This window comes from Salvia hispanica, chromosome 3 (assembly GCF_029641045.1).
Source record: "Salvia hispanica isolate PSC_SH4W2 chromosome 3, Shi_PSC_v1, whole genome shotgun sequence".
Lineage (NCBI taxonomy): Eukaryota > Viridiplantae > Streptophyta > Magnoliopsida > Lamiales > Lamiaceae > Salvia > Salvia hispanica.
The window spans coordinates 27,402,489-27,425,848 of NC_142694.1; the positions used below are offsets into that span (position 1 = coordinate 27,402,489).

The window sequence follows — 23,360 nt, forward strand, 5'->3', positions numbered from 1 at the left end:
AGTGCCCCGTTGCAAAAAAATATATTAGTACTTGTATAGCTATTTTAGGGAACAATGTGTACAACAGTAATGCATAACAGCATCATCTACTCTACAGCCACGAAGAATCACTAATAAACTTAACGCATGGAATGAAAAAAAGATAACAAAACCAGAAAAATAAAATTAAAAACTTAGTTTCCTATAAAAGCTTATGGAAGTAACCCAGACAATCAAGAGGGTAGTGAAGAAACTATAAGGAAACAGTCTCACCGTTATCAGATAAGCGTGAGTTCAAGCTTAGGCCTGTTGGGCTGTGGTTCTACGACCTCCATGTGAATCCTCACTGGTTGCAGAACGCCGTAAGACACCTCCCCATTAGTCTTTTTAATCTTTTGCTGCTGCTCGTCAATGATCCATTCACCACTTCCTTTCTGCCCTCTCGATGTCAAGTATACAGGTCCTTCAATCCCATATCTGAACAATATGCACAAGAGTTTAGTGTTATCATCATCAATAAGAAGAAATAAATGGCGATACAGGACTTTCTCCAAGGCATTGCTAGTAAATGGTAACATTAATAGTGTACAAAACCATTTTTAACAGCCTCAAATTGTAGGATGGAAAAGTAAATGAACGAGTACTAAACTAGCAAACAAGTTCGATATGGAAAGTGGCAAGGGTCAGATGGGAAAGACATAAATATGCTATCAGTTATAGTCAAACTTACTTTGGCACAAACACAATGAAGCCATTTGCTCTTATTTTTAATATTCTTGCCTCCGTATCAGTCGGCCTGAATAAGAGATACCATTAGCCATTTAAATGATAGAGAAAGAGAGAGGAGAGTAAGAAAGGGTGTGAGTAAATAGTTCAGTCGCTACCATTTCCTGAAATAAATGAGTGTATGGAGCTCAACTGAACCCCGACTAGCCATCTGGGCATTCCTGTGGCGATAATTCAAATCTGTAGCACAAAACACCACGCTTTACTACCAGTGACGAGAATTTCAACGCAACAAAAAACAACAATCTACAAAAGATCGATACAAAGAATTAAACCATAATTCTTGTAAGAAACGTACAAACAAGCATCCTTTTTCTTTTGGGTTAATTGCATATTGAATCACCACCTAGCGCCAAGTATGGTTTATAACATCAGTTTTGATGTGTAGCAAACTCAATGCAACCTTTCGATTTGTTGCAATCGGAATGATACCTAGATTATACCGTAAGACATTGAGCAACAAAATTGGCTCTACATGTTTGGATTTACAGTGAAACTGTTACGCTATACTCTGGCAAAATGAGTTATGCTAACTACTTAATGAGCCAATTCCTTGTGAAAATGATGGAATGAGATTAGTGAAGAAGTCACTTGAACATCGAAATTAACTACCATCTATTGTCTACAGCATCTTGCATGACCGAAGGTGACAATCTCATAACAAAGATTAGGTTAGCCCAATTTAAGTGTCTCCATCGTTTGATGATTATTAAAATAAGTACACATGGAGATTACAGAATGAACAAGACAAATATATATGTAGCACTAGGATGCACCACTTGAAATTTATAGTATTCCAAGATTATGAAATAAACAAGAGCAAAAGTATCATATGTATCAACCAGAACGTTGACGTAAATAAAATCTGTCAAGGTGGTTACTTACTATCAGCAATGCCAGTAAGCCGTGGTCTGTCTTGGAATATATCTGGGAGTCTGCATATCCCCAAGGATGCCGCAAGCAATCGGTGTACAATCACATCTGTAAGCATATTGAGTTTTAAAATCACAGAACTAATTTCAAATCACAAACTGATGAAAAATAACAGATTCCTACTCATACCAGCATATCTTCTTATGGGAGAAGTGAAATGTGTGTATACGGGAGCAGCAAGACCATAATGATAAAACTCTGGAGGGCTTAAATCTCCACTACAGAAGTACACTGCCTGAAAATTCAACATGGATAAACCCACATTTCTTATTGTACCTTATCGTGAAGAAACATATACTAGTATTTACTTATATTGAGTTAGGTACCTGTGACATGCATCTTGTTGCCAGAATGCGGATCAACTTATTGAAAAATGGGTCATCACCCTGATATGTGTGGGAAAGAGGGAGTTCAGATCTAAATGAAAAAAACAGATATCGAATGCAATAAATATGCATGCAAAAAACACAGCCTAGGTTATATATATCGTACATACCACATGCTTTACTTATCTCCTAAAAAATCTAATTTCTTTGTAGCAGAGTAGAGCGGTATTATAATATCTAGCTTAACTTTAACAGTTTAGTACTACCCATATAATGCACTCGTATTTATAAGAAAATGTTATTTCTAGGATGAAAAGGGGAACACTGAATGTAAACAATTGTTTTACACATGATCACTAGAATACTGAAGTATTCCTCTTTGTAGTACGGATAAGTAGTATGCACTACACATAAGTGTCCTTGGACTTCTAATGCAATGAAGTTCAAGAGTGACTAGCTCACCACAGCACGATCAAGTGAATCTGCCAGTGCTTTAGAAGACGTCACATCCAAAGAGAGACCAACAGAAGCAGCAGTTTGAAGTAAAGGTTCAAGCATTTCATTAGTTGGGGTTGGATGCCGTCTGCAAAAGAAATTTAGCATCACTACAATTGCCACCACCAACAATGAATATAATCGTAGAATCATAAAAATTATACACCAGCCACCATCTTTCTCTATGACATAGCAGCATGGATGCATAGGAACACTCAATAAATTAATTTAAGCAAGGAGCAGTTACTTGTGAATCACGAGATTCAAAACAGATTCTAAACTGACAATCCCACCAAATGAGAAAATGATATTTCTGGTGAAAGAGACTTAACAGTACCTTAACAAAGAAGTGGGGGGAAAATGTTGAAGAATTTTTTTAGCTACAGATATATTAGCTGCAAGCATAAACTCCTCAATCATCTGGTTTGCTTCTCTTATTTGATACATGCCTGCACATAAACACATCAAATAGCCACATAAGAGAAAAGGGCTTTAAATAGAACACACAGTGATGTCCAATAAATGCAAACCAAAACAAGCAGAAAGGCTAGACCTATTGACTACGACTTCAATTTACTTTTGCAGAACGTGATCAATCTTAAAAACATATTGGTGTTCCAAACATACTACTAATATTTAAAAAGCAGCAGATAATGAACCTTACACTTTTGAAACATCAAATTCAGTTGTTCCAGATCATAAAGCATGATTAATTAAGTTCAGTCACATGTTAATGTTCTTAGTCTGTATAATGAGAGGCAGCAGATTAGTGTATTTTTCTCCCCCCCCCCCCCCCCAAAAAACATTCGCCCTGCCCCCTCCCAAAAACAAAAACAATACTTGTAGTATCGATCCCTTTAATGAGAAGATAAAGACTTTTTTCAGTATGATTTCATAATATCTAGCCTGGAATAGCTAAAACCCTTTTGCTACTTCTGTTATTAACAAATTCTTTAAAAGGGCATGAAAAGGAAAAACATACCTATGTCAAGCGGATCATGAGTTTCAGTATCAATTTGAAACTTCACTTCAGCAGAAGCAAGAGTCAAGGCTCCTCTTTCAATACGTTTTTGCCTCATTATCTACCACATTAAAACATTTTATATAATGGCCATAAGAAGGGAAAGGAAGGATGTTTACTAGAAAAAGTCTTCAAAAGTTACCTTAGCTAATTTGTTCAGATTCCGCAAATCTGTAGTTAATGGATCAGCAATGCGACTGTAAATTTAAATGATTAGGTGGGAAATAACATTCATAGAAGATTAAGATTTTATGTGCAAGGAAATTATCAATCAGATAACTAGTGCATGTCTCACTTGCATACAAAATAATGACAGAAAATTGCCAAATGCTGTTAGAAAAGAGGTAGTTCCAAATAAATACACACAAAGCAAAGTAAATTTCAATCAAGGTAATGTATTAAGAGAAACAATGGATAATGTTACAGTTATTTGGTTCAGCAATCACATAACATTACTTATTTTAAATGAAACTACCAGATGTGTGACCTTTAATGAATGGACACAAGGGATCAATTACTATATAAAACAGGAGTACTAATTTGGAAGCAGATATTTGTTCTCTAAGCAATTAAACAAGCCAGACACAAACAGATTGAAAAAAAGAAAGATGTTTTTAAAAACACAAGAGGTAGTATTAGATAAAACAGAAGAGAACAGCCACATGCAGAAAAGGAAGAAACTGAGGGATGAATTTGAAAGATGATCCTTGGGATAGCTACCTATCATCCATCCTCGCCTGAGCTTCAACATAAGATAATGCAGCACAAGATTTGACAATGGCCTTTGTGTATCTTGTAGAAATAATTTCTGCTTCAGGAGTCATTTCCTATATCATAAAATGTAGGTGGTGAAATCTTCAGTGACCTGTTGGTTTACCACACACAACAATGGAAACAGACAGGTATGTAAACGGGAATAGGGGGAACGAGAGCATAGAGAAACGGGGAACCGGAGAATAGAGAAAGAAGAAAAAGAGATAGATTGCCTACAGGTGATTAGCCACATATAATGCAGTGTACCTAATCAGACTGTTAAGCATACTCAAGTTTCCAAATGAAATAAAGCAAACCGCAATGCAAAGGTTTCAATTGTTTGACTTAGTCTAATCTGGAAGTCAAAGGAACTTGCAAGGAAAATTAATGAATCAAATTGCTGAATGCCGATATGGGACACACAGAAGGAATATGAGAGGAATATACTTTGCATCCATATCTTTCAAAATGCCAATTCATTTTGGTCGATAGTTGAAAGAGCTCCCAATCTCCAGCCCAGCAAGAAAAATGACAAATGAATAGGGTATCTACGAGTTAGTTGTATCCCCTCAAAATAGGGTTTAGAATTCGCAAGAAATATCTTCAGTGTGAAGCAGTGCACTGTCTCAATTGTGCAACTACAATAAGCTCACAAAGCATCCATATAACTGAGACTAATGACTGCAAGCACATCATTTTTTGGTACAACCGTAGCACTGCAAATTATGTACCCTTCTTCAATTAGTCAAACTATTGTTCTAGAAGGGCCATTCATAAAGCAGATCTAGATCTCAATTCATGATACACATAGCAACAAGGAAATAATGGAAGATAAACCTTTTTCAATCTAATTATAATGAGATAAGCATGTACCCATATAACAGAAAAGGTTAGTCTCTCTACATCTGCGCGCAAAGAACATATATCTGCAAAAATAGAAAACATCACGTAAATAGACTTAATCATTTAGGTAAAAAATACAGCAACATTGCAAGTTCTGGAAACAAATATGAATAACTAAAAATATAAGCAAGACCACCTTCTGTTAGAGGTTTTGGAAGCATGTCAATACGCCTCTCAACAAGGTAGACAGAAGTGCCCCTTTGTGAAGCCTCGTCATCCAACGGGGTTCCAGAATGAAGAAAATTTGTAACATCGGCGATATCTAGTTGACAGAACTAAAGATCAACAACGAAGCAAACAACCATCTATCTATGAAGGGGACAAAGCATTCTAATAGCATTTCAAAAATTAGATACAACATCTAAAGCATATAGAGAGAACAAACATCACACATTGGTTTTAACTACAAATAATTATATGATGAAGGCGAAGTCTACAAACTAAAAGAAATGACAGTATGACACAACCAACTATTAAGCAAATATTATGCTGTAACGCACTGTGGATCATCCATATTCAAATATATTAAGGAGGCATGCTAATATAAGCATGGAAAACTAGCAGTTGAGCCTGTACATGGTAGAAGGTGCGGGAACTAAAATACTTCACTGGCAGTAGAACCAAGGAAACTAAATACTCATCGAATTTGTGAAAAACTACAACTTACGGACTCCAACTTCAAAATGTCCACTCGGAAGAAGTGTACAATGTAAAGCATCATCAATATCCCTGCAACCTGCACCAACAAAACCAATTTTTTTACCCGAGATATGAAGCCCCAAAAGCGCCATCTCCACATGCACATTGTAGGAGATTTAAGGAAATCATAAAACACTAATAAAGAAGAGAGCATGTGGTTCAGTTCTGAAGAATGAAGAATCACAGATAGATCAAATACCTGGAGGATCCACACTGAAGACACGAATATGACGCATATCCTGCCTGATGGGATTTGCTATATCTTCAGCAGACACAGACCACGGTAAGGGTGGCAAACATGCCAAAACTTGAGTGGAAAATGGTCTTGCATCAATATCATTTTCTATCAGTACCACCTGCAAAACACATTTATGCTGTTTCAGACACAGATCTCTGAATGACATTATTTTTCCATGACGGTCAGGTTAGAAGGAAAGGTTATACATCTTCTGATTAACTTTTTTTGGTTGATATTATGTTTGATCACGGGTGCTTCATTTATTATGGTCCCACCAGACACTGTGTTGACTAAGCAGGCCTTCTATTGGTTACCTAATATATTTACGGTAACATTTTAATTTAATCTTCCATGAGTCTACCTGATCTTTCCCTTTATTTTTATCCATACCAGTTATTCTTATTATTGCAAATCATGGATATATGAGAAATTATTTGATGGTTAGAACCTTATTTAGACCTTTTTAGCCATCCCCTATTATATTTAATTGATTACAACACAATTAAACTAACTGTTAATGTGCAGGTATAAACAAAACATAAGACTAGATTATTCCATTACCATTAACAAGTATGAGAGTAACCGCAGTATATCTTCAATTTTAGTTTTTCTTGTTTATTCATGCATGTCTATTAAAATGATAAAAATTATAACTTCCTTCAGCCAAGCTTTGAGCATGATATTCATTAACGGAAGTATGAAGGCGTGCTGATTTTGGATGTTAAACCTAGTTAGGTAAAAGGCATAGCTGTTGCTCACTTTGTTCATGATACTGAAAAGACGCCATATGTTTTGAAAAGCAAAATTCCACTACAACATACCTCACTTTCGGTGTCTCTATCACCTATATTGCCTATGGTTCTGACATAATGTCCAGAAGGATATCGAGATAAGCGGTCCCATGAATCCACAGCAACAATGATTCGTTTGTCCAATAAATTTCCAAGCTGTCGGGTTTGTATGCGAATCTTAGGAAGTCTCCGATCCTTTGAGACAAACAGAGCATGTGCAATACCACCGTCACCAGCAGGCATAGGCATTGGCTCCAAAGATCCACAATAACTGCACATAAGATAAAGCTTACGATAAACTATAAAGAGAACAATACAGTTACCTTTAAAATAAAAAGAGTCATGTATCGCCTACACTCGTTCTAGCCATCCGTTTGATATAGTACTATCTGTACGAAACTTCAACTACTTGTTTGGTTCAGGTTTCAATGAGCTGCTTAAATGATTTTTTTCACAAGTACAAGAGTAGAAGACAGTCGGTTTTCCTTCAATGCCTACAGGCACGTATTGATTACCTCTACAAGACTTCTTACAGAGAATTATGTTCTTCTATTGTAAATTAGGGGCAATATAGAGCTTTCATGGTATAATATCCCAACACATAGTTCCGGTCATATCAAGATGTGTAAATCATGCTTTAACTCAGCAACCAACAATAAAATTTCCATATCAGGAAATGCAGATAAACTTATAAATGGTTTATAGATGTGAAGCACTTGACAAATGCCTAAGAACGCAGGAGGACAAGTTGCTTCGTGAAGAAAAATACATGTGTTAGTTCAGTTACTAGAGCTTACGAGTGCCAGTTCCGTTTTATAATGCCAATAACACGACCAGATGGGCGAGTAGGCATGTCACTCTTGTTTCCGGTTGAAACCTGTGATGGATGTGAGCCTCTAGGAGCATCATCAGCACTGCTCGGCGCTAAATGAAAATCATCCTCCTCCTCATCCTCTGATACACAATATAAGAAAGGGTTAGATGGAACATCACAGCAAGAACTGTAGAAAACAAGTGTAGCTGTGAATGTCAACTGTTAGGATGAAAACAACACTATGATTTCAACATATCAAAAAAATCCTCAGGCAAAGAGATGGACAGCATAAAATAGATGCATTAAAATCACAAACCATCATTTGCTATTGCAAGAGATTTCTCTTCTTTCCAGCAATCTTGAGCCAAAAGTTCCACAGCCACAATATCACCATCAAAAGCTCTGTTCATGTTTGTACGTCCATAAATAATAATTTCATCTCCAATACTTTCACTCCCAACATATGCTTCAAATGGATTATAACGATTAACCCGAAGTTTCCCTTGGTGGTAAATTCCACGATGCATGCCAGAAGTAATTTCAGACATGGGCTTATGCTGCATGAGGACACATTACAAAACAAATTATCAAAATCCATCCGCGAAAGAACAGAAATCAATCATGTTAGGTACATCCAGGCAGGATAATATTTGGCCTGAATACCTCAGCATATATTGTTTTTCTCTTCGAGGGCCGTAAATCTTCAGCATCCTCCATCGTAACATCTTCAGCTGGAGCCTGAACAATCAGGTCAAGCAGTGCTGGTTGATCAAGAGATTTGACATATGATTCAACTGCAATGGTAAAACAATTTCACCAGATATTATCAGATATATCTAAGTAAGTATGCCCAAAAACAATATCATTTCATACAAATATAATTCAGGGAAAAATTAATATACAAGCAGAGTAAAAGCCCAGCACCAATGGTATTTATAAACCAACTTAGCTCCTCAAGTTGAATATTATGTGCAGAGAAAGCCAATATAAATGGTGTAGAAACAATAAACAATACCTGTCTCTGCAGGAATGCCACCCTCAATAGCCTTCCTTTTGTTATCTCTATCATTAGTAACCAGCAATACTCGTACTGCAGCGCCGAGGTGATTCTGATACCATTGGGCCGCCACCCGAATTGCTGAAATCAGCATTAATGCCAAAAAATATAACATTTCAAGCAGAAAAATATTGTTGCAGAGTCCAGTGTGTCTGGCTATTACATTTATATGGGAATTATATTTAACTTTCCTAGTGAAGTACTAGTTTGCTAATATTATCAGAATCAGTTCGCAGAGAAAAACCTAATTGGCAGTTTCAGTAAAAAAAATTAGATTTCCTTCTTCCTCTTATCAGTATGACTGCTCAAATTTTGTTGCATTAGTTATCTTGGCATACTTAATTTAGGGTGGAGCCATGAATTGTAAGCAAGAACATACCTCTGTCATTCCTGTCATTTGGACTTTCACCAGTCTCAATTTTTACATATGTATCCCTAAAGCAAGAGAACGAACAAATAAGTAACACTTTTTCATCTTTTCTGACTGCAGAAAGACAGTTCGAAAGCACAAGGCAACACGTTCAGAGAGCAACAATTCACCGACTATTAAATATTAATAGTGCAAGCTATATTATCGGGTAAGAAAAATGAATCAACAAACCCCATAATTAGCAAAAGTATGCTCTACTCTCATATTAACTGAGGCAATCTATATAGGATGTCACTTATGGTTTGTTCTGGAAGTTATGGACATATATCATGATTGTCATCTACCTTGAAACCAACAGCATATGGTCCAATTGCATCAATTTTTTGTTAAATTTTCAAATTTTCCAAATTTTCTGACCCTCAGATGAAGTTTACGACGCAATCTAGTTAATTACTACAACTACATAGCTCCAATTATCACACTTATCGACTAGAACTAGTGGTTACAAAAGCTCGTTCAAGCTCCAAATGAGATTTCAAGTTTCAACATTTTAACATGTAATCTAAAGCAAAGCAAGTACCACACCGATGGCAATATGTTAAACATGACAAACAGAGCAACCAACTATTAATGCATGACTGTGAATAAGTATAGGAACTTACTTGTGATACTCATTTGAAAAGACAAAGAACCTCCTTAGCGTATTGCTGCAAAGGGCCCTAAGCCTATTATATACAGCAAGGTTTTTGTTCTTCACTTCCTCGAGGACGATTGATAGCACCACAACATTATCCACTGCCGGATTTTCCAACAAATCAATCTAACATGATAAGAAAGACCAGAAAACAACGCATAAGCACAATCCAATTCTTACTCGTAACAGTCCTGAAACTCCTCACAATTGTCCAAAATAAATAAATTCCACCTGATGGAGAACGACATTGGTGTCTACTACGATAATCGTTGAGGCATTCGAGTCAAGGCGCGCGCCAGTAACATCGCAAACCTTGCAGAAAGGCGCGCCGCAGTAAATATCATCTCTCAAATAGTGTTCTCTCACTACCTGAATAAAACAAATGCCAAATTAAACCCTAGTTCCAATATAACAAATCACAAATTACATTTCTACAAACTAAAATCACTAAATTAGATGAAATAGAGCGACGTGTTCAATTTATAACAGAGAAACTATATAGCTAGGGGAAATCAATGACCTTCATAACTTTTCCTTGCTTCGTTTTCTTCACGAACGACTTGCTCTGCAACATCTTCAAGCTTCTTTCTCGGTGCAAAGCTCTCGGGATTGTGAGGTAAACGGCGGCGTCGAGAAGCTGTTGCTGTGGTGGGAGAGGCGGAGCGTCTTTTTTCTCTCTTTGTTTTTTTTTTATTTGTTGAAAGCTAAAAATAAGAAAATACGGAGTAGAAAAGTTTTTTTGGATTGGGCCTAAAAACCTTTGATGGGCCAAGCATTTATTGGGCCTAAAACCCTTTGATGGGCCAAGCAAAAGGGTAAAACAGAGCCGTCGCTCACTTCAACATCCAAAAATGGCGACGCTCAAAGAAATCCTAACACGGCGGCCAGTGGCGGCGACGATCCGGCTGACGGTGCCGGCGGGAGCCGCGAAGCCGGCGCCACCGGTGGGGCCTGCACTCGGTCAGTACCGGCTGAATCTGATGGCATTTTGCAAGGATTTCAACGCTAGAACGCAGAAATACAAGGCGGAAACCCCAATGGCGGTGACGATAACGGCCTTCACCGACAACACGTTCGAGTTCACGGTGAAGTCTCCGTCGGTGACTTGGTACCTGAAGAAGGCGGCGGGGATCGAGAACGGGAGCGGGCGGCCGGGCCACGTGAGCGCGTCGACGATCACGGTGAAGCACGTGTACGAGATCGCGAAGATCAAGCAGAGCGATCCTTACTGCCAGTACATGTCGCTGGAGTCCATCTCGAAGTCGATTATTGGAACTGCCAATTCCATGGGTATTAAGGTGCAGAAAGAGCTTGATTGATTTCATCATTTTGATTGGCTTGTTAGGGTTAATTTTTGTTGAACAAATTATCAACTCTTGATGTTATGATTATAAAAATGAATGCTTCGTGCTTGTTGTTTGTGAATTTTGCCTATGATCCATGTTTAATATGATAAAATGCTTATCACCATAATAAGGAGAGAGATTGAAAGTGTAGTTCAATCTTATACTGTGAGGGTTTAGTTATGTATCATTATCCCAGGTGAAAAGTCTGTGCTTGAATATGTCAAATACTGAGTAGAAGATTGAGTTATTTGTTGTGTTTGTTAGCATAGAAATGTTTGAATTTGAGATATTTATCTATTTGTTGCACTGAGATTGACTAAATTGAATAAGGGACTGAGCCAAGTTGATTATAACTCCCACACAACTTGGCAAACAAAAATATAATGAAACCTCAGATGGTGCTTGAGCTTCACTGACCCCAAGTTAAGCGCTGTGGAAAGAGTCGAACCTCCTCGTAGAGTCTAGACCTTGGTTGAGCAAAGTGGGTCTGTTTGAAGGAGTGGCTATTGTTTTATTTGGTTGGTATAGGAATTCATTTTCAGACATGTTTGTGTTCATTGGCCTTTTTTTCGGGTCAGGTGACCGAGCCGAGCAAGCCCTAGCTGTTCTAGTTTCTGTAATTTGATAAATCTTTCCATAGCAGTCTTTCAATTCGGACTTGAGGTGGAGGAATTAGAATTATTTTAATTATTTATGCAAAATCATAGAGTTAGAAAAAATGTTGGATCTCTAGGTTGTTTATTGAAGAGGGAGACGTCCTCTATATCTTCTCAAACTCTTGCTATGGAGATCCCTTGTTTCGCTGCCTCCTAAAGCTTAGAGCTCAACTTATGCCCATTCAAATTTTGTGGAGTTAGACTTGCAGTTTGAACTCATTGCATTTCCGCCAAATTCGTGTAGTTCTATCTTCAACTTTGTATTGAGATAAATCCTTCAAAGTTCTAACAAAGTAACTATCAGTAGTTTCTTCAGTGAGATTGCAACACACTAAATGCCCTCTCACGTCCTTTCGTACTACTTTTTGCCTTTGAGCATGATGCCTTGTTTAGATCAGTCGAACATTTAAGCAACTTCACGAATATCAACCACTTTGGATGAATCACATTATAGCCAAAAGTGATACCCCATATGATCTTGTCGATAGGAATTCAGTTGTTGGAGCTTGATCGGCACAAACTTCACTGCTGAGCGGTGATTGAATGATTCATATCATTATTCGATCCGGCTATTGCAAATGAATGCATGTCTGATTCAGAGTGGGTGGTGTATTTGTTGGAGCCCGATTGGCACAAACTTCACTGATGATCGGTGATCGAATGATTCATATCATTACTCGATCCAGCTATGCCAATGAATGCACGTCAGATTCAAAGTGGGTGATATATTGGCTGGTATAGAAAAGAAATCAGTGAGAAATATATTTAAAAATGAAATGAAGATATTTGCAAAAGTGTGTATAAATAGAGGATATATATTTTTTTATTTTTTTGGTGTATTAGCAGATTTGTAGTCACCTCATGGGTGGGTTAGCTAGTCCAAGAATTTAAGACTGCTCCATACTCAAGGATCGATCCCCTAACCATTTGGTTAAGAATGGACAAATCTCATGTCATTCGACCACACTCCTTGCATTTTTTTTAGTAAGTAAATTACAGTGTGACTGTTGCAACTCTCAAGCCACAATGGCACCGAATACACCATTGCAATGCACCGCACTTAGGGTGGATTTCAAGGCCGTCCCTCTGTCTTGCACACTGCAATAGAGTCATGGGTTGAGCTAATATATTGTGAATGCTGTTCTGATAGCTTCTAAGCTTCGGCGGTTAACAAGGATACGTGAACCTACCTTTAAGCATTATTGGCATCAATTTTTTTTTATCTTAACCTCATTAGATTTCCTATAAAATACTACGTCAAGTCAAACGCGGATTATCCAAATAAATAAGAAATACACTCCCTATTCCACATAAATACAGTCATAATTTTTCAATGACATATGAGAAGGGAACCACACAAGCACGTTCATCAAAATTTGAAAATGTCTGACCATTAAAGAAAAGACTTCTCATACAGTGTTACAAATTTTACAATCCTGACAAATGTTGAAAATGAATATGCTATTATCAACACCATAAAAAATACTAGTACTAATAATCAAAAGCAAGTCAAAATAAAGTAATTACACAAAGAAAAAGGAAAAACTGATCGGCTCAATGCTCCTGTCAAATGGAAGAACCAAGTCGCCTCACCTACAACTTGAACTCCCACACAACATAGCTCCATAGCAAACATGATTGCACACACAAAAAAAAATTAATGATAAAATTGCGGAAACTAGAAAGCTTTCCAACTACCAGAGTCCCTCGATGGTGTTTGAGCTTCACGAGACGACCTAAATGGCTCATCTGACCCGAACGGATCAGCTGTGTCATCGAATCCATGGCCATAATCTGCATCCCGTGTGCTACTACTCATGGAATCAAATCTCGTCATTGACGCTTGTGGAGGAAATGCCCCAAAATTATAATCAGAGTCTGCAGTGCTGCGGAAAGAGTCGAACCTTGTGAGGGTCTCTGGTTGAGCGAAGTATCCCTGATCAAAGTCAGCAGAATCTCTAGTGCTTCGCATGGAATCAAATCTGGAGAAGGAGTCTCGTGAACTGAAAGGGCCACTGTCTTGCATGTTGAAGGAATCAAATCTTGAGAAGCTATCAAATGAATGCTGCTCTTCTGAACCTTCACTAATTTTTTTCGGAGAGCTGAAGTTGTACATTGGCGTGGTTGGCACGGAGTCTGCAAACAGACTATTCCTTGCAAACAGATTGTCCGCATGAGGAGAGCTTAAATTGTAAAGTGGAGTACTTGGAACTGAATCAAAAAATGGCCCCTGCTTTTGAGAAGGTACGTTGGATGGGGTGCTGGGGACTGAATCGAAAAATGAGCCCTGCTTTGGAAAACCAGTGTTGGATGGGGTGCTTGGAACTGAATCGAAAAATGGCCCCTGCCTAGGAAGAGATCCATCTGTGCCTCTGGCCCCTGTTTTGATTGGGTTTAGACCCCAGTCGTCAGGGCCAAACAACGAACCAGCTTCCTGAGTAACAATGTGAAGAGAAGGCTTAAGACGCCATAGCAAACGAACAAATTAAAGCTGGAAAAACTACTGAAACAATAACATTCTTCCAGCATACCTTTGAAGCAACAGAAACAGAATCCCATGCTGCATCCGCATCATAATGTGAATCGAAGGTACCCCAATTTTGATCATCAAAACGTTTGTCCCCAGAAAATATAGATTCAGCCCCATATTCACTGCAATTGTGTAGCAGGTTACTTCAGGATGTCTTGTACAAGAGCACGAAGTTTAATAAAAAGATCGAAAAACCTTTAGTAGATGGGGTACTCAGATGTCAAAGTTGCCAGACTATTCGTGACAGGAAAATATTTTTTAATCTAAAATATGGAGAAACAAGTAGTGCCATTACCTTTGGGTGTCAAATGCATGCGGTGAACCATTCATGTTGAAGTCCTTATTCATTCGCAAATCTCGGAATTCCTTGGACGGGCTGGCAACTGCATTATTTCCTGCTGGACTGTCAGGTGGAGTTCTTGCTGTATGCTCTGAGTTGTTGGTCTCTAGCCTGTCATCCTCAGTTACTCTCTCCACAGAACTTGGCAACTCTGAGTTGTTATCAGCCTTAGAAGGTGATTTTCCAGTCGTGCTGTTGTGAAATGAAGAAACCTTTTCTCTAAAGGCAGATTTTAGTTTGGGAGGAGCAATCACATTTTGCACTTCAAGAGTAAGCTCCTTGACATAGGTGAATCCTACAATAATGAGCACCACCAGAGGCAAATAAGAGCAAATTATTCGAAAACGAATTCTCTGCTCTTTCTAGGTAAAAGTAAAAAGCTCTGAACCCTGATAAGTATCCAAAAATGCTTTTAACATCAATAGAATCTAGCTTCACAAAAAGTACCTTCATCTTCGAACTTATCCCAATCTTCATCCCAGTCAGCTGCTGTTCCTTCAATGCCAGGTTGCCAACCTGGACATGAGCTTAGCAGTGAAATATTGATAAACAAAATATATCTTATCAAGCATGACAAACTTCATCATATCTTATTTGAATCAGTTTAATGAAGCCAATTGGTTGAGCTGCCATCTACCTTGCTTCTCTCAAGGTACAGAGTCTTTTGTGGATTAGTTAACAGAATTTAGGGTTCCAAGTATAAACTATAGCGGCAGCTTTATATTCATGATTGTGTGAGAATCCTGACCAAATCAATACTTCTTTAAACCTATAACTAGTGGAAAGTATGCAACCTAGGCATTTATCCAATTGCACTGTGAAGATGACAGTAGTTTACAGAAAAAATGTAGATTATCTTTACTAGCTTGACTCACTTATGCAAGTCAAGCATAAAAGAAAATTTACCAACCAAAAGCAAGAAACAAAACATCATCATTACAACAAAGAGAGGTCAACACTAAAATCATGTAACATAAGAAAACAGTTTAAACGATAGAGAAAACTGAAGGTGTACAGCTGCAGATTATAGATAACAAACATTAAATGCTTTCAAGTTTTAAATTCCAGCTTTTAGTACCTGATATGCACATAACTAATTGCCTGGATTTGATATAGAGACCACACATTAATTAGATTGCAGTGACAAATAACACAGCAAAGTAGTAACTTGTACTAAAACATAGTACTTTGCATAAACTAGGGCTAATAAAGTGGTTTTCAATTATTCAAATAACAAGAAATGCAGATGATGGCACATGCATATATTGTGATTACCAAATGGAAGTTCAAGGAGTGAAGTTGGTTTTGCACGCAATCCATAAGTTTTGCAACGTTCATTCAAAGCTTTCACTAGTTCCTCAAGATCTGATTGGACCTGATTAGCTCGATCCTGGTAGACAGTGAACATATTTTACTCTGAAAATTCTCACAGGTCCCAACTAAATCAATTGGAGGTGGTACATACCTGAGCACCATCAGCATTCCCTTGGTCCAATTTAACAATTGCCCGATACAGTTCCATTTTTTTCTCCTACATATCAAATGACCAAAATAGTATCATCAGACATCTGAAAAGAATGAGAATCATAGAACTGGCAACACCATTGTTATAAATCACAGAGTAATGAAACACAATGGTCACCTGAATATCACGAAATGTGGCCTCTTCGATTGTTAATTTGGAAGCTACATCTCCAACCTGCATGTACTTCTCTTCGTATTTCTTCGCTAATAACTCAGCCTGAGGAAGAACAGCTCAGACAAATGAGTCAACAAATAGCAATAAAAAGTGGACATGAATGAGTCATATGCAAGAATATACCTCTCTCTTGTCACCTACAACTTTTTCAGATATCTCATTCAACCTATTATCACATCGACTTTTGTACAGGACCTGAAATCAAATGGTACATGAGGGATGCAGCAGATATGTCATAAGTGCACAAGACATCAAATGGGAATTTCTTATTATTAGAATTTTTGTAATGGGAGAAAACATTGGTAATTTGAACAAAGAAATGGCATGTAAAAGCTCAAGATAACTTTTGAGATAAAAAATTGACATGTGTATATCCAACACAAAATTTGTGTCTTTATGCCTTTTCATTCTCATAAATGAACAAAGAACTCACAAGTTCTTGCATCTTAGCATGGTAGAACTGAACTTTCTGTTTAGCCTCCAGAATATCCTTCTCCAGCTCTACCACCTGTATAGAAGAGATTGCATGTCAAAAAATTAAGGGTTCCAAAGTAAAGGGGAGAAAACTGATATCAGATTCTCTGCTCTTTGGTTTGATCATATTGCCCTCAAGTTCAACTACAAGCCTAAGAGAAAGAAAATGCTCCATTGTACAAAAGATAATGCTGGCAAAGTGAAAGATAACAGCCTATTTTGCATCAGATATTAAGGATTGAATTGTGTATGTACTTAGGTTAATTTCAGGCTTGGGGATTTCTCATCCCCTTGTAATCCTTATTTTTATTTTAACATATTGTTTTGTTGTAAAACAAATGTTCAAATTATATTTTGCTACTCTACTAAAGTTACTTTGATAAATAGTTAAATGCGTTGAATTCTTTGGTCTAAAAATAGTGACCAATAACAAAAGACACATGATGTGTGAGAAACAGCTGCAACAACAAGCAGTTTCATGATAAAAAAAAAATGCTACATGACATGAGTTCAAAAAAAATGCTCCAACAGCAATGAGTAATTAGACAATTCAAAATCACTGAAGAAATGTCGATAAAAATAAGGAGCAAATTATATATTAGTTTGACCAGCATTAAAGCATTCTGCTTTGAACTCAGTGTCACACTTCATAAATGTTGATTTACAAGTTTTGTGTATTGTAACTAGTCAATTCAAAATCACTTAAGAAATGTCAATTAAAATAAGAAGCAAATTATATACTAGTTTGACCAGTATTAAAGCATTCTGCTTTGATCTCTAAGTGTCACTTCACAAAAGTTGATTTACAAGTTCTGTGTATTGACCGCACCATATTATTGAAGTGTGACTTCAACAAGAATAAGAGCAAGGGAGAAAATAAGCATGAAAGGGATAGGTTGGGATAGAAGAGATAGTCCAGATATACATGGCACATGCATACACAATTTCAATCTATGAGACTATACTAGTATAACTTCTCTGTCCAGTATTGTAACCAAATCATTTAAACACAAAAACCACAACAAGATCAAATTTAGTATCCAAAACAAGAATGAATTTCTGGAAAAAGAAGAAGTGCGGCGTAAAATAAGTAACCTTTTTCTCAGCATCCTTTGCCTCCTCAAACTTTTTGTTCAATGCATTTTGCTCCTCTGAGCTAAGCTGGTCTAAGAGATGCTTCTCCAGCTCCGGTACTTTAGCCTTTTGTTGAATGGGCTCATCAGGGTGGGGAACAGGCACTGGGCGTGGTGGCCTTCCGGGACCAGTAGAAGGCATAGCTCTTGCGTTGCTAGACCCTTGGGGTTGTTGAAAACCTTACATAGAATAGATTGACATTAGTCAAGTAAACCATTTGTCGATGTACATGTTGTTAATGAACAGAATAAAATGTCAACCAGAAGGTGGTCTGAATGATGTAACACCGTGCACAGCAGTAGGTTGACTAGGGGCAGAAAACAATGTCTCATCTAATATAAAAGAGTGAGGAAGCACTGTAGGAAGATGGCGCCCTTCCCTGTACCGTTCCATCAAATAGAGAGCAACACAGAATTCCCTCAAAGAAAGCATACTGTCATTGTCTTCATCAGACAAGTCCCAGACCTGTTTTAAGACCTCTAACAAAACAAATACAACAATCCATATCAGGAAAACTGGTAAGAGGCAGCCGTGATAGCATATAGTTTTAAACTTTTAATGGCGACATGCTTTTTACAAAGATTACAAGCAATCATAAGATCCATCCAGCAAATACCATTAATAACAAACCACCTAAGTTTGAGACTTCATTCTTTCACACCAAAGGGACCAGCACAAGGCAGGGAAAATAGATCTTCCACCGGACTATACCCTTTTAACCATTTGAGCACGGTTTTACCTTTTACTCTTTTAGTACTAGTCAAATCTCCCAAATTGGATAAAATCAGTTACTCACTGAGTGAGGCATAGATAGTCCACCAACAGATTAGAAACCTTCTATTCTTGCTATACTAAAAAAGAACTAGAGTAGAAGAAGGAAGAAATAATTGAGAGGATAATGAGGAATAATTAATGTCTTGACAAGAGGAGGAGCTGCAATGGTTTCATTTTTTTTTCTATTTTTTTTTTTTGCAACGGTTTTATTTTTGTTTTTGGTGATTTGAATGGATTAGGATCAGATTTAGGTGAAAAGATTCAGCATTAATAATGATTTGAGTTATTTTAGAAAAAGAAGATTTGATAAGATTTGAAGGGTTCAGGGTTTCTGATTTAAATATTTTAGAGCTTACCTCGAGGTAACTTCCAACTCAAGAATAATTTGCGTGCTTGGTCACCAGTAATTTTCCCATCTCTGTCAGTGTCAACTTGTACAAACACCTTGCCATACTTCTGAACATCAGACTGGGTTATTCTTGGCCAAGGACCCTTAGATTGTCCAGCTGCAGGAGGATGGTGCCCAGCTGCAGGTGGATGATGGCCAGCTGCAGGTGGAAACAGAGGAGGTTTATGTGCCGAAACATGCTGGCTTGCTTTTCCAGCGGACTGGACTTGTTGAGCTTGAGTAGTTGGAGGTTGAGAAACACCACTTGGCTTAACTGAAGGCTGGTCTCTAGACAACACTGAATTCCCCATAGATGAGACAGGTCCGCTACTTGTTGGATATGCAGGTCCAGAGGAGTTCTGTGGTGGTTGAGAAGATGCTGCAGAGAACACATCTCCAAACACCGAGTCTGACGGTAAACCATTTCCTGCTGTTGAAAGGGTGGGGGAAGCAGATTGTAGTGACCCACTGATCTCTGGTGCTTTTGGTTGAGTCATAGGTGACACTGTTTGGCCAAAGACACCCTGAGTTGCAGAAGGAATCAAGTTTCTGTTGTTTCCTTGAGAAGAAATTCCAGCTTGGGAGCCATTTACACTCCCACCAAGAGAATCGAACGAATTAGTAGGAGGAGATGTGGTTATCAAACCAGTCTCAGGCATACCATGGGTTGCAACAATTGGATGAGATTGGAATCCAGAACTAGGAGGCAAAGGCTGAGGAGGCCTCATCACTTGGTTTGGCTGAGTTAGAAGTGCCTGCTGGCCACTTACACTGATACCTGGCATAGGGGATGAAGAGCCAGCCAATTGTACAGGAGATGGATTTGCCCTTGCATTTGGCTGAGGAATCAGTAGCCCAAGATTTATCTGAGGAGGAGGAATTTTGGATGCAGCTGGACCATTTAAGGCAGCCTCCACAACTTCTTTGGTCAAATCTCGCTTGCTTTGAGCAACTGTAACAAGTTTAAGAGCATTATAAAACTCTTGACGGCCCAGGAAACCAAGTCGATTTTTATCAGCAAATGTCCATATCTGCACAAAAGAATGATCATTTAGTATCCATTATACAAAACATTTCCAAAGGGCACATTGCTGTAGTTGCAACAGATTAAGGTATTTGCATGACAGTCTGATTGTAACAACTGTTCTTGCTAAAGCAATATATAGCTCTTCCATTCGAATAAGAACAGCAAGATCACTAGAAACAAGTTTGAAAACACTCATCAACATATGGACAATTTTCGGTGACATGCATAAATCTCATTAAAGCTATTTATTGTCAAAAACATCATTGAAAATTAACACATGCACCCAAAACAAACACATTAATCAACAAACAGAAAAGGCAGAGAACCATTCAGACCTACTCCCATCCAACTTTAAAACGATGAGACTAAGACTTATGCTCTCATTCTAGATCCCACAGATGATTAAGCTTGAACAACAGAAACCAAACTGACAATGGAGTTTGACCTTCAGATCCTCGCAGATCAACTGTTTCAGCTGTCTCGTACAAAGTTAAGATGGTCTAAATCCTCAAGGGAACAGCGAAGTTAAACTTCACAACTGAGTTTATGGAGCTATTTAGCAAAGATCAGCCTAAAAGCGAAAAACCTGCTCGGCTTTTTAAGCAACTTGGATTTTCTTACAACTCATCCAATTACTATAAGTTATAGAGATATTTACCTAAAAACTTAACCGCAAAAATGCTTTGACCTTCTAATTACTAAGCAACTAGCCGTCAATTAAGGAAAACTCAGCACCACCAGACACTCTACCCGCATCTTGAACTAAATTAGCCAGTGATAAGAGTGGAAAACCAACATATCACTTAGTAATCATCTTAAGATGGCAAGTTGGTGACTGATCGTAAAGAATAGTACAGTGGTTATAGCAACTCATCTCATCATCGAGTAACGACCAGAAGAAACTAATTTCCTACCCAGAAAATGGAACACCGACAAGGATAAAATAGATAGAAAACCAAAAAATAGTGGAACCTGAGCAAGGACTTGTCTGGGCAAATTTGAAGCTTGGAGAAAATTAACGGCCTCAATCCCACTAATCCGCCCATCCCGATCCACATCGGCTCTCTGGAAATACGCCTCAAACTGATCCATATTCGGATTCTGCCCCGCCATTTCCCTCAATTCCAAAGAGAATCGCGACGCCTACGAATCCGATCGATGAATCAATGCACAGATCGAATTTAACCGCAAAGCATGCTAACGTCAGATGCACGGTGATGCAGGCAGCGGGATCTACAGATTAGGTTTTAGGTATGGATAGTGGTTTGGTGTGGGGTGCGAAGCTGAACAGCAGAGTGCATCGACTGGAAGAATTGAATTGCGTGTGGTGAACCTCCGGTTCGGCGGCGATGGCGGCGGCGCCGTGGAAGAATCTAAAAGCGTCGGAGAAAATGGAGTGATGGGAGAATCGAGAGAGGGTAGGGGGAGATAGATTGGGGAAAAATGATTGTTTCTCTCACCGAATGATAATTTCGATTTCCAGATGTTCTTTACTTTACTTTTTTTTATTTAATTTAATACTGTTCCTTTTAAAATTTATGAAATCAATTATCATTAATAGTAGTATAAATCACTTCTGTACACACACAATGTGCTATAATTACGATGTCAATATATTTTTATTTACGCCCTTTCTTTCTGTGATCAAATTCGCATTGGCAACTACTAGGAGCTACTTGGTATGACGGAATGGAAGAGTAGAATAGAATGTGATTCCTACTTCTATTCTATTCATTTGCTTGGTGTGATAGAATGAATAAGTAAATGAATGAAAATACAAAGGAAATCCAAGAACTGATATTTCATTCTTATCTTCATTTCATTTAAACCTCCATTCCATTTCACCCTTATTCCATTCCATCATATCAAGCATGGTTAGTATTTGATGGTATAGTATTAGTAATTATATAAGCTTGAATCTTTACAAGATTAACTAGGTTGTACTAATTGATTAGTGTTATTTATTTTTCATATTGTGGCGACATATAAAAACATTTTAAATCGATTTTTTTTTTATTTTGTTATTTTTTAATTATCTTTTTTTCATTTCATTAAGATTTATTGAAAATATATAAGAATAGATATCAAACAAAAGCAATAAATATCTTTAAATAATTATAAATTGCAAGAGAACAGTGTCAATCGAATTCATAGGAATGCGATTCGGGTGAAAAGTTTTTATATAAAGACTAAAAAATGATAAAAAAAACAGAAATAAGCTGAGGAGTTAAAATAAAGTAAAATTAAAGCAATAAAAGTAATACACACATATCACTGAATGGACAAGAGCTACTCCTAACTCGATTCAGTATTGTTTCAACCTATTTCACTTGTCTCGTTCCTAATACAATCTAGTCAATTAATGGCCTTGTTTATTTTACACCCATTCGTAGTTGAATACCTACAAAGGATTGTATGATTAAGATAAGTTGAATATGTCTCAAAGTCTCTACTCACTAACCTTTCACCCCCGCAGGTGGCTTTATAGATTATGAAATAATTTCTAAAACATGTAAACAACCTTGATTCACCCTTAAATCATCTCCTAAATAGTTTAACCTAAAGTTTCTTAACTATGTCTGCTCCTTACCTGAGTTAAACATACATCAGAATAAAGGCTACTATTGTTAGACATGCCCAAGGTTTTCGGTTCCGGCGATTAACCGCCGAACCGGAACCGTCACTTTTTTCTTGAACCGAAACTGCCGGAATTTGAACCGCGGGCCGTTTCGGTTCCAAATTTTAAGAACCGAAACCGCCGCCGAGCCGCCGGTTCCGGACGGTTCCGAACCGCCGGTTAACCGGCGGTTTCACGGTTCCGGCGTGGCGTTCAAGGCATGCAGCTTTGCAGCCGTGATTCAGCTTTTTCAGACGGTTTATTGACCAAAACCGGCGGTTAACCGCCTAAAACCGTGAAAATCGGCGGTTAACCGCCGAACCGGCGGTTTAACGGTTTGGAGCGGAACACGAGGCTGACACGATGGGATGGTTCAAGGTAGGTGGTGAGGTCGTTTTGCAGACGGTTTGTTGACCAAACCGGCGGTTTTGGTGGTAAAACCAGCGGTTCCCGGCGGTTTTTGACCGGTTTTTCAGCATTTTTTTTTATTTTTTATTTTAATTCGAAATTTGAATT

General features: G+C 37.9%; 3 protein-coding genes across 4 annotated transcripts; 1 reads left to right on the plus strand and 2 right to left on the minus strand.

Moving 5' to 3' along the window:
• Nucleotides 1-9: 9 nt before the first annotated feature.
• On the minus strand, nt 10-10,542 carry EMB2763 (ribonuclease II family protein). 2 transcript variants are annotated; one of them, XM_048112548.2, is made up of 24 exons: nt 10,380-10,542; nt 10,091-10,228; nt 9,828-9,985; nt 9,175-9,230; nt 8,754-8,876; nt 8,402-8,532; nt 8,055-8,295; nt 7,722-7,878; nt 6,955-7,195; nt 6,095-6,251; nt 5,864-5,932; nt 5,333-5,458; nt 5,167-5,219; nt 4,261-4,367; nt 3,683-3,737; nt 3,502-3,601; nt 2,857-2,968; nt 2,487-2,607; nt 2,025-2,084; nt 1,828-1,933; nt 1,651-1,746; nt 864-945; nt 710-775; nt 10-456 (listed from the first exon to the last, which is right to left on the minus strand). In XM_048112548.2, exons 1-24 carry the CDS (start codon nt 10,431-10,433, stop codon nt 258-260), a joined length of 2,808 nt encoding a protein of 935 aa, XP_047968505.1. In that variant the 5' UTR covers nt 10,434-10,542; the 3' UTR covers nt 10-257. The 2 variants fall into 2 exon arrangements, with proteins under 2 accessions (XP_047968505.1, XP_088923331.1); XM_089067205.1 differs by lacking the exons at nt 10,091-10,228; nt 10,380-10,542 and having other exon boundaries at nt 8,754-8,847; nt 9,828-9,846.
• Nucleotides 10,543-10,677: 135 nt separating this feature from the next.
• MRPL11 (mitochondrial ribosomal protein L11) lies at nt 10,678-11,284 on the plus strand. The gene has a single exon (XM_048116649.2). It carries the CDS (start codon nt 10,711-10,713, stop codon nt 11,176-11,178), a length of 468 nt encoding a protein of 155 aa, XP_047972606.1. The 5' UTR covers nt 10,678-10,710; the 3' UTR covers nt 11,179-11,284.
• Nucleotides 11,285-13,226: 1,942 nt separating this feature from the next.
• Nucleotides 13,227-21,708, minus strand: LOC125211430 (uncharacterized). Its single transcript, XM_048111212.2, has 13 exons — nt 21,200-21,708; nt 19,169-20,231; nt 18,299-18,517; nt 18,000-18,217; nt 16,864-16,938; nt 16,554-16,625; nt 16,374-16,472; nt 16,197-16,262; nt 16,007-16,121; nt 15,179-15,247; nt 14,687-15,026; nt 14,393-14,513; nt 13,227-14,295 (listed from the first exon to the last, which is right to left on the minus strand). The coding sequence occupies exons 1-13, from the start codon at nt 21,338-21,340 to the stop codon at nt 13,540-13,542; spliced, it is 3,354 nt and encodes a 1,117-aa protein (XP_047967169.1). The 5' UTR covers nt 21,341-21,708; the 3' UTR covers nt 13,227-13,539.
• Between the last annotated feature and the right edge of the window lie 1,652 nt (nt 21,709-23,360).

Bases quoted from the DNA above. Each gene is read 5' to 3' on its own strand.
- EMB2763 (XM_048112548.2), bottom strand. From the start codon at position 10,433: ATGTTGCAGAGCAAGTCGTTCGTGAAGAAAACGAAGCAAGGAAAAGTT. The intron at 5,459-5,863 runs GTAAGTTGTAGT...TCTGTCAACTAG, and splicing joins ACATTTTGAAGTTGGAGTCC to ATATCGCCGATGTTACAAAT. The intron at 1,934-2,024 runs GTACCTAACTCA...TTGAATTTTCAG, and splicing joins CAACAAGATGCATGTCACAG to GCAGTGTACTTCTGTAGTGG.
- MRPL11 (XM_048116649.2), top strand. From the start codon at position 10,711: ATGGCGACGCTCAAAGAAATCCTAACACGGCGGCCAGTGGCGGCGACG.
- LOC125211430 (XM_048111212.2), bottom strand. From the start codon at position 21,340: ATGGCGGGGCAGAATCCGAATATGGATCAGTTTGAGGCGTATTTCCAG. The intron at 16,122-16,196 runs GTATGTACCACC...ACTGTCTACCAG, and splicing joins GGAATGCTGATGGTGCTCAG to GATCGAGCTAATCAGGTCCA. The intron at 14,296-14,392 runs GTATGCTGGAAG...ATTGTTACTCAG, and splicing joins CTGTTTCTGTTGCTTCAAAG to GAAGCTGGTTCGTTGTTTGG.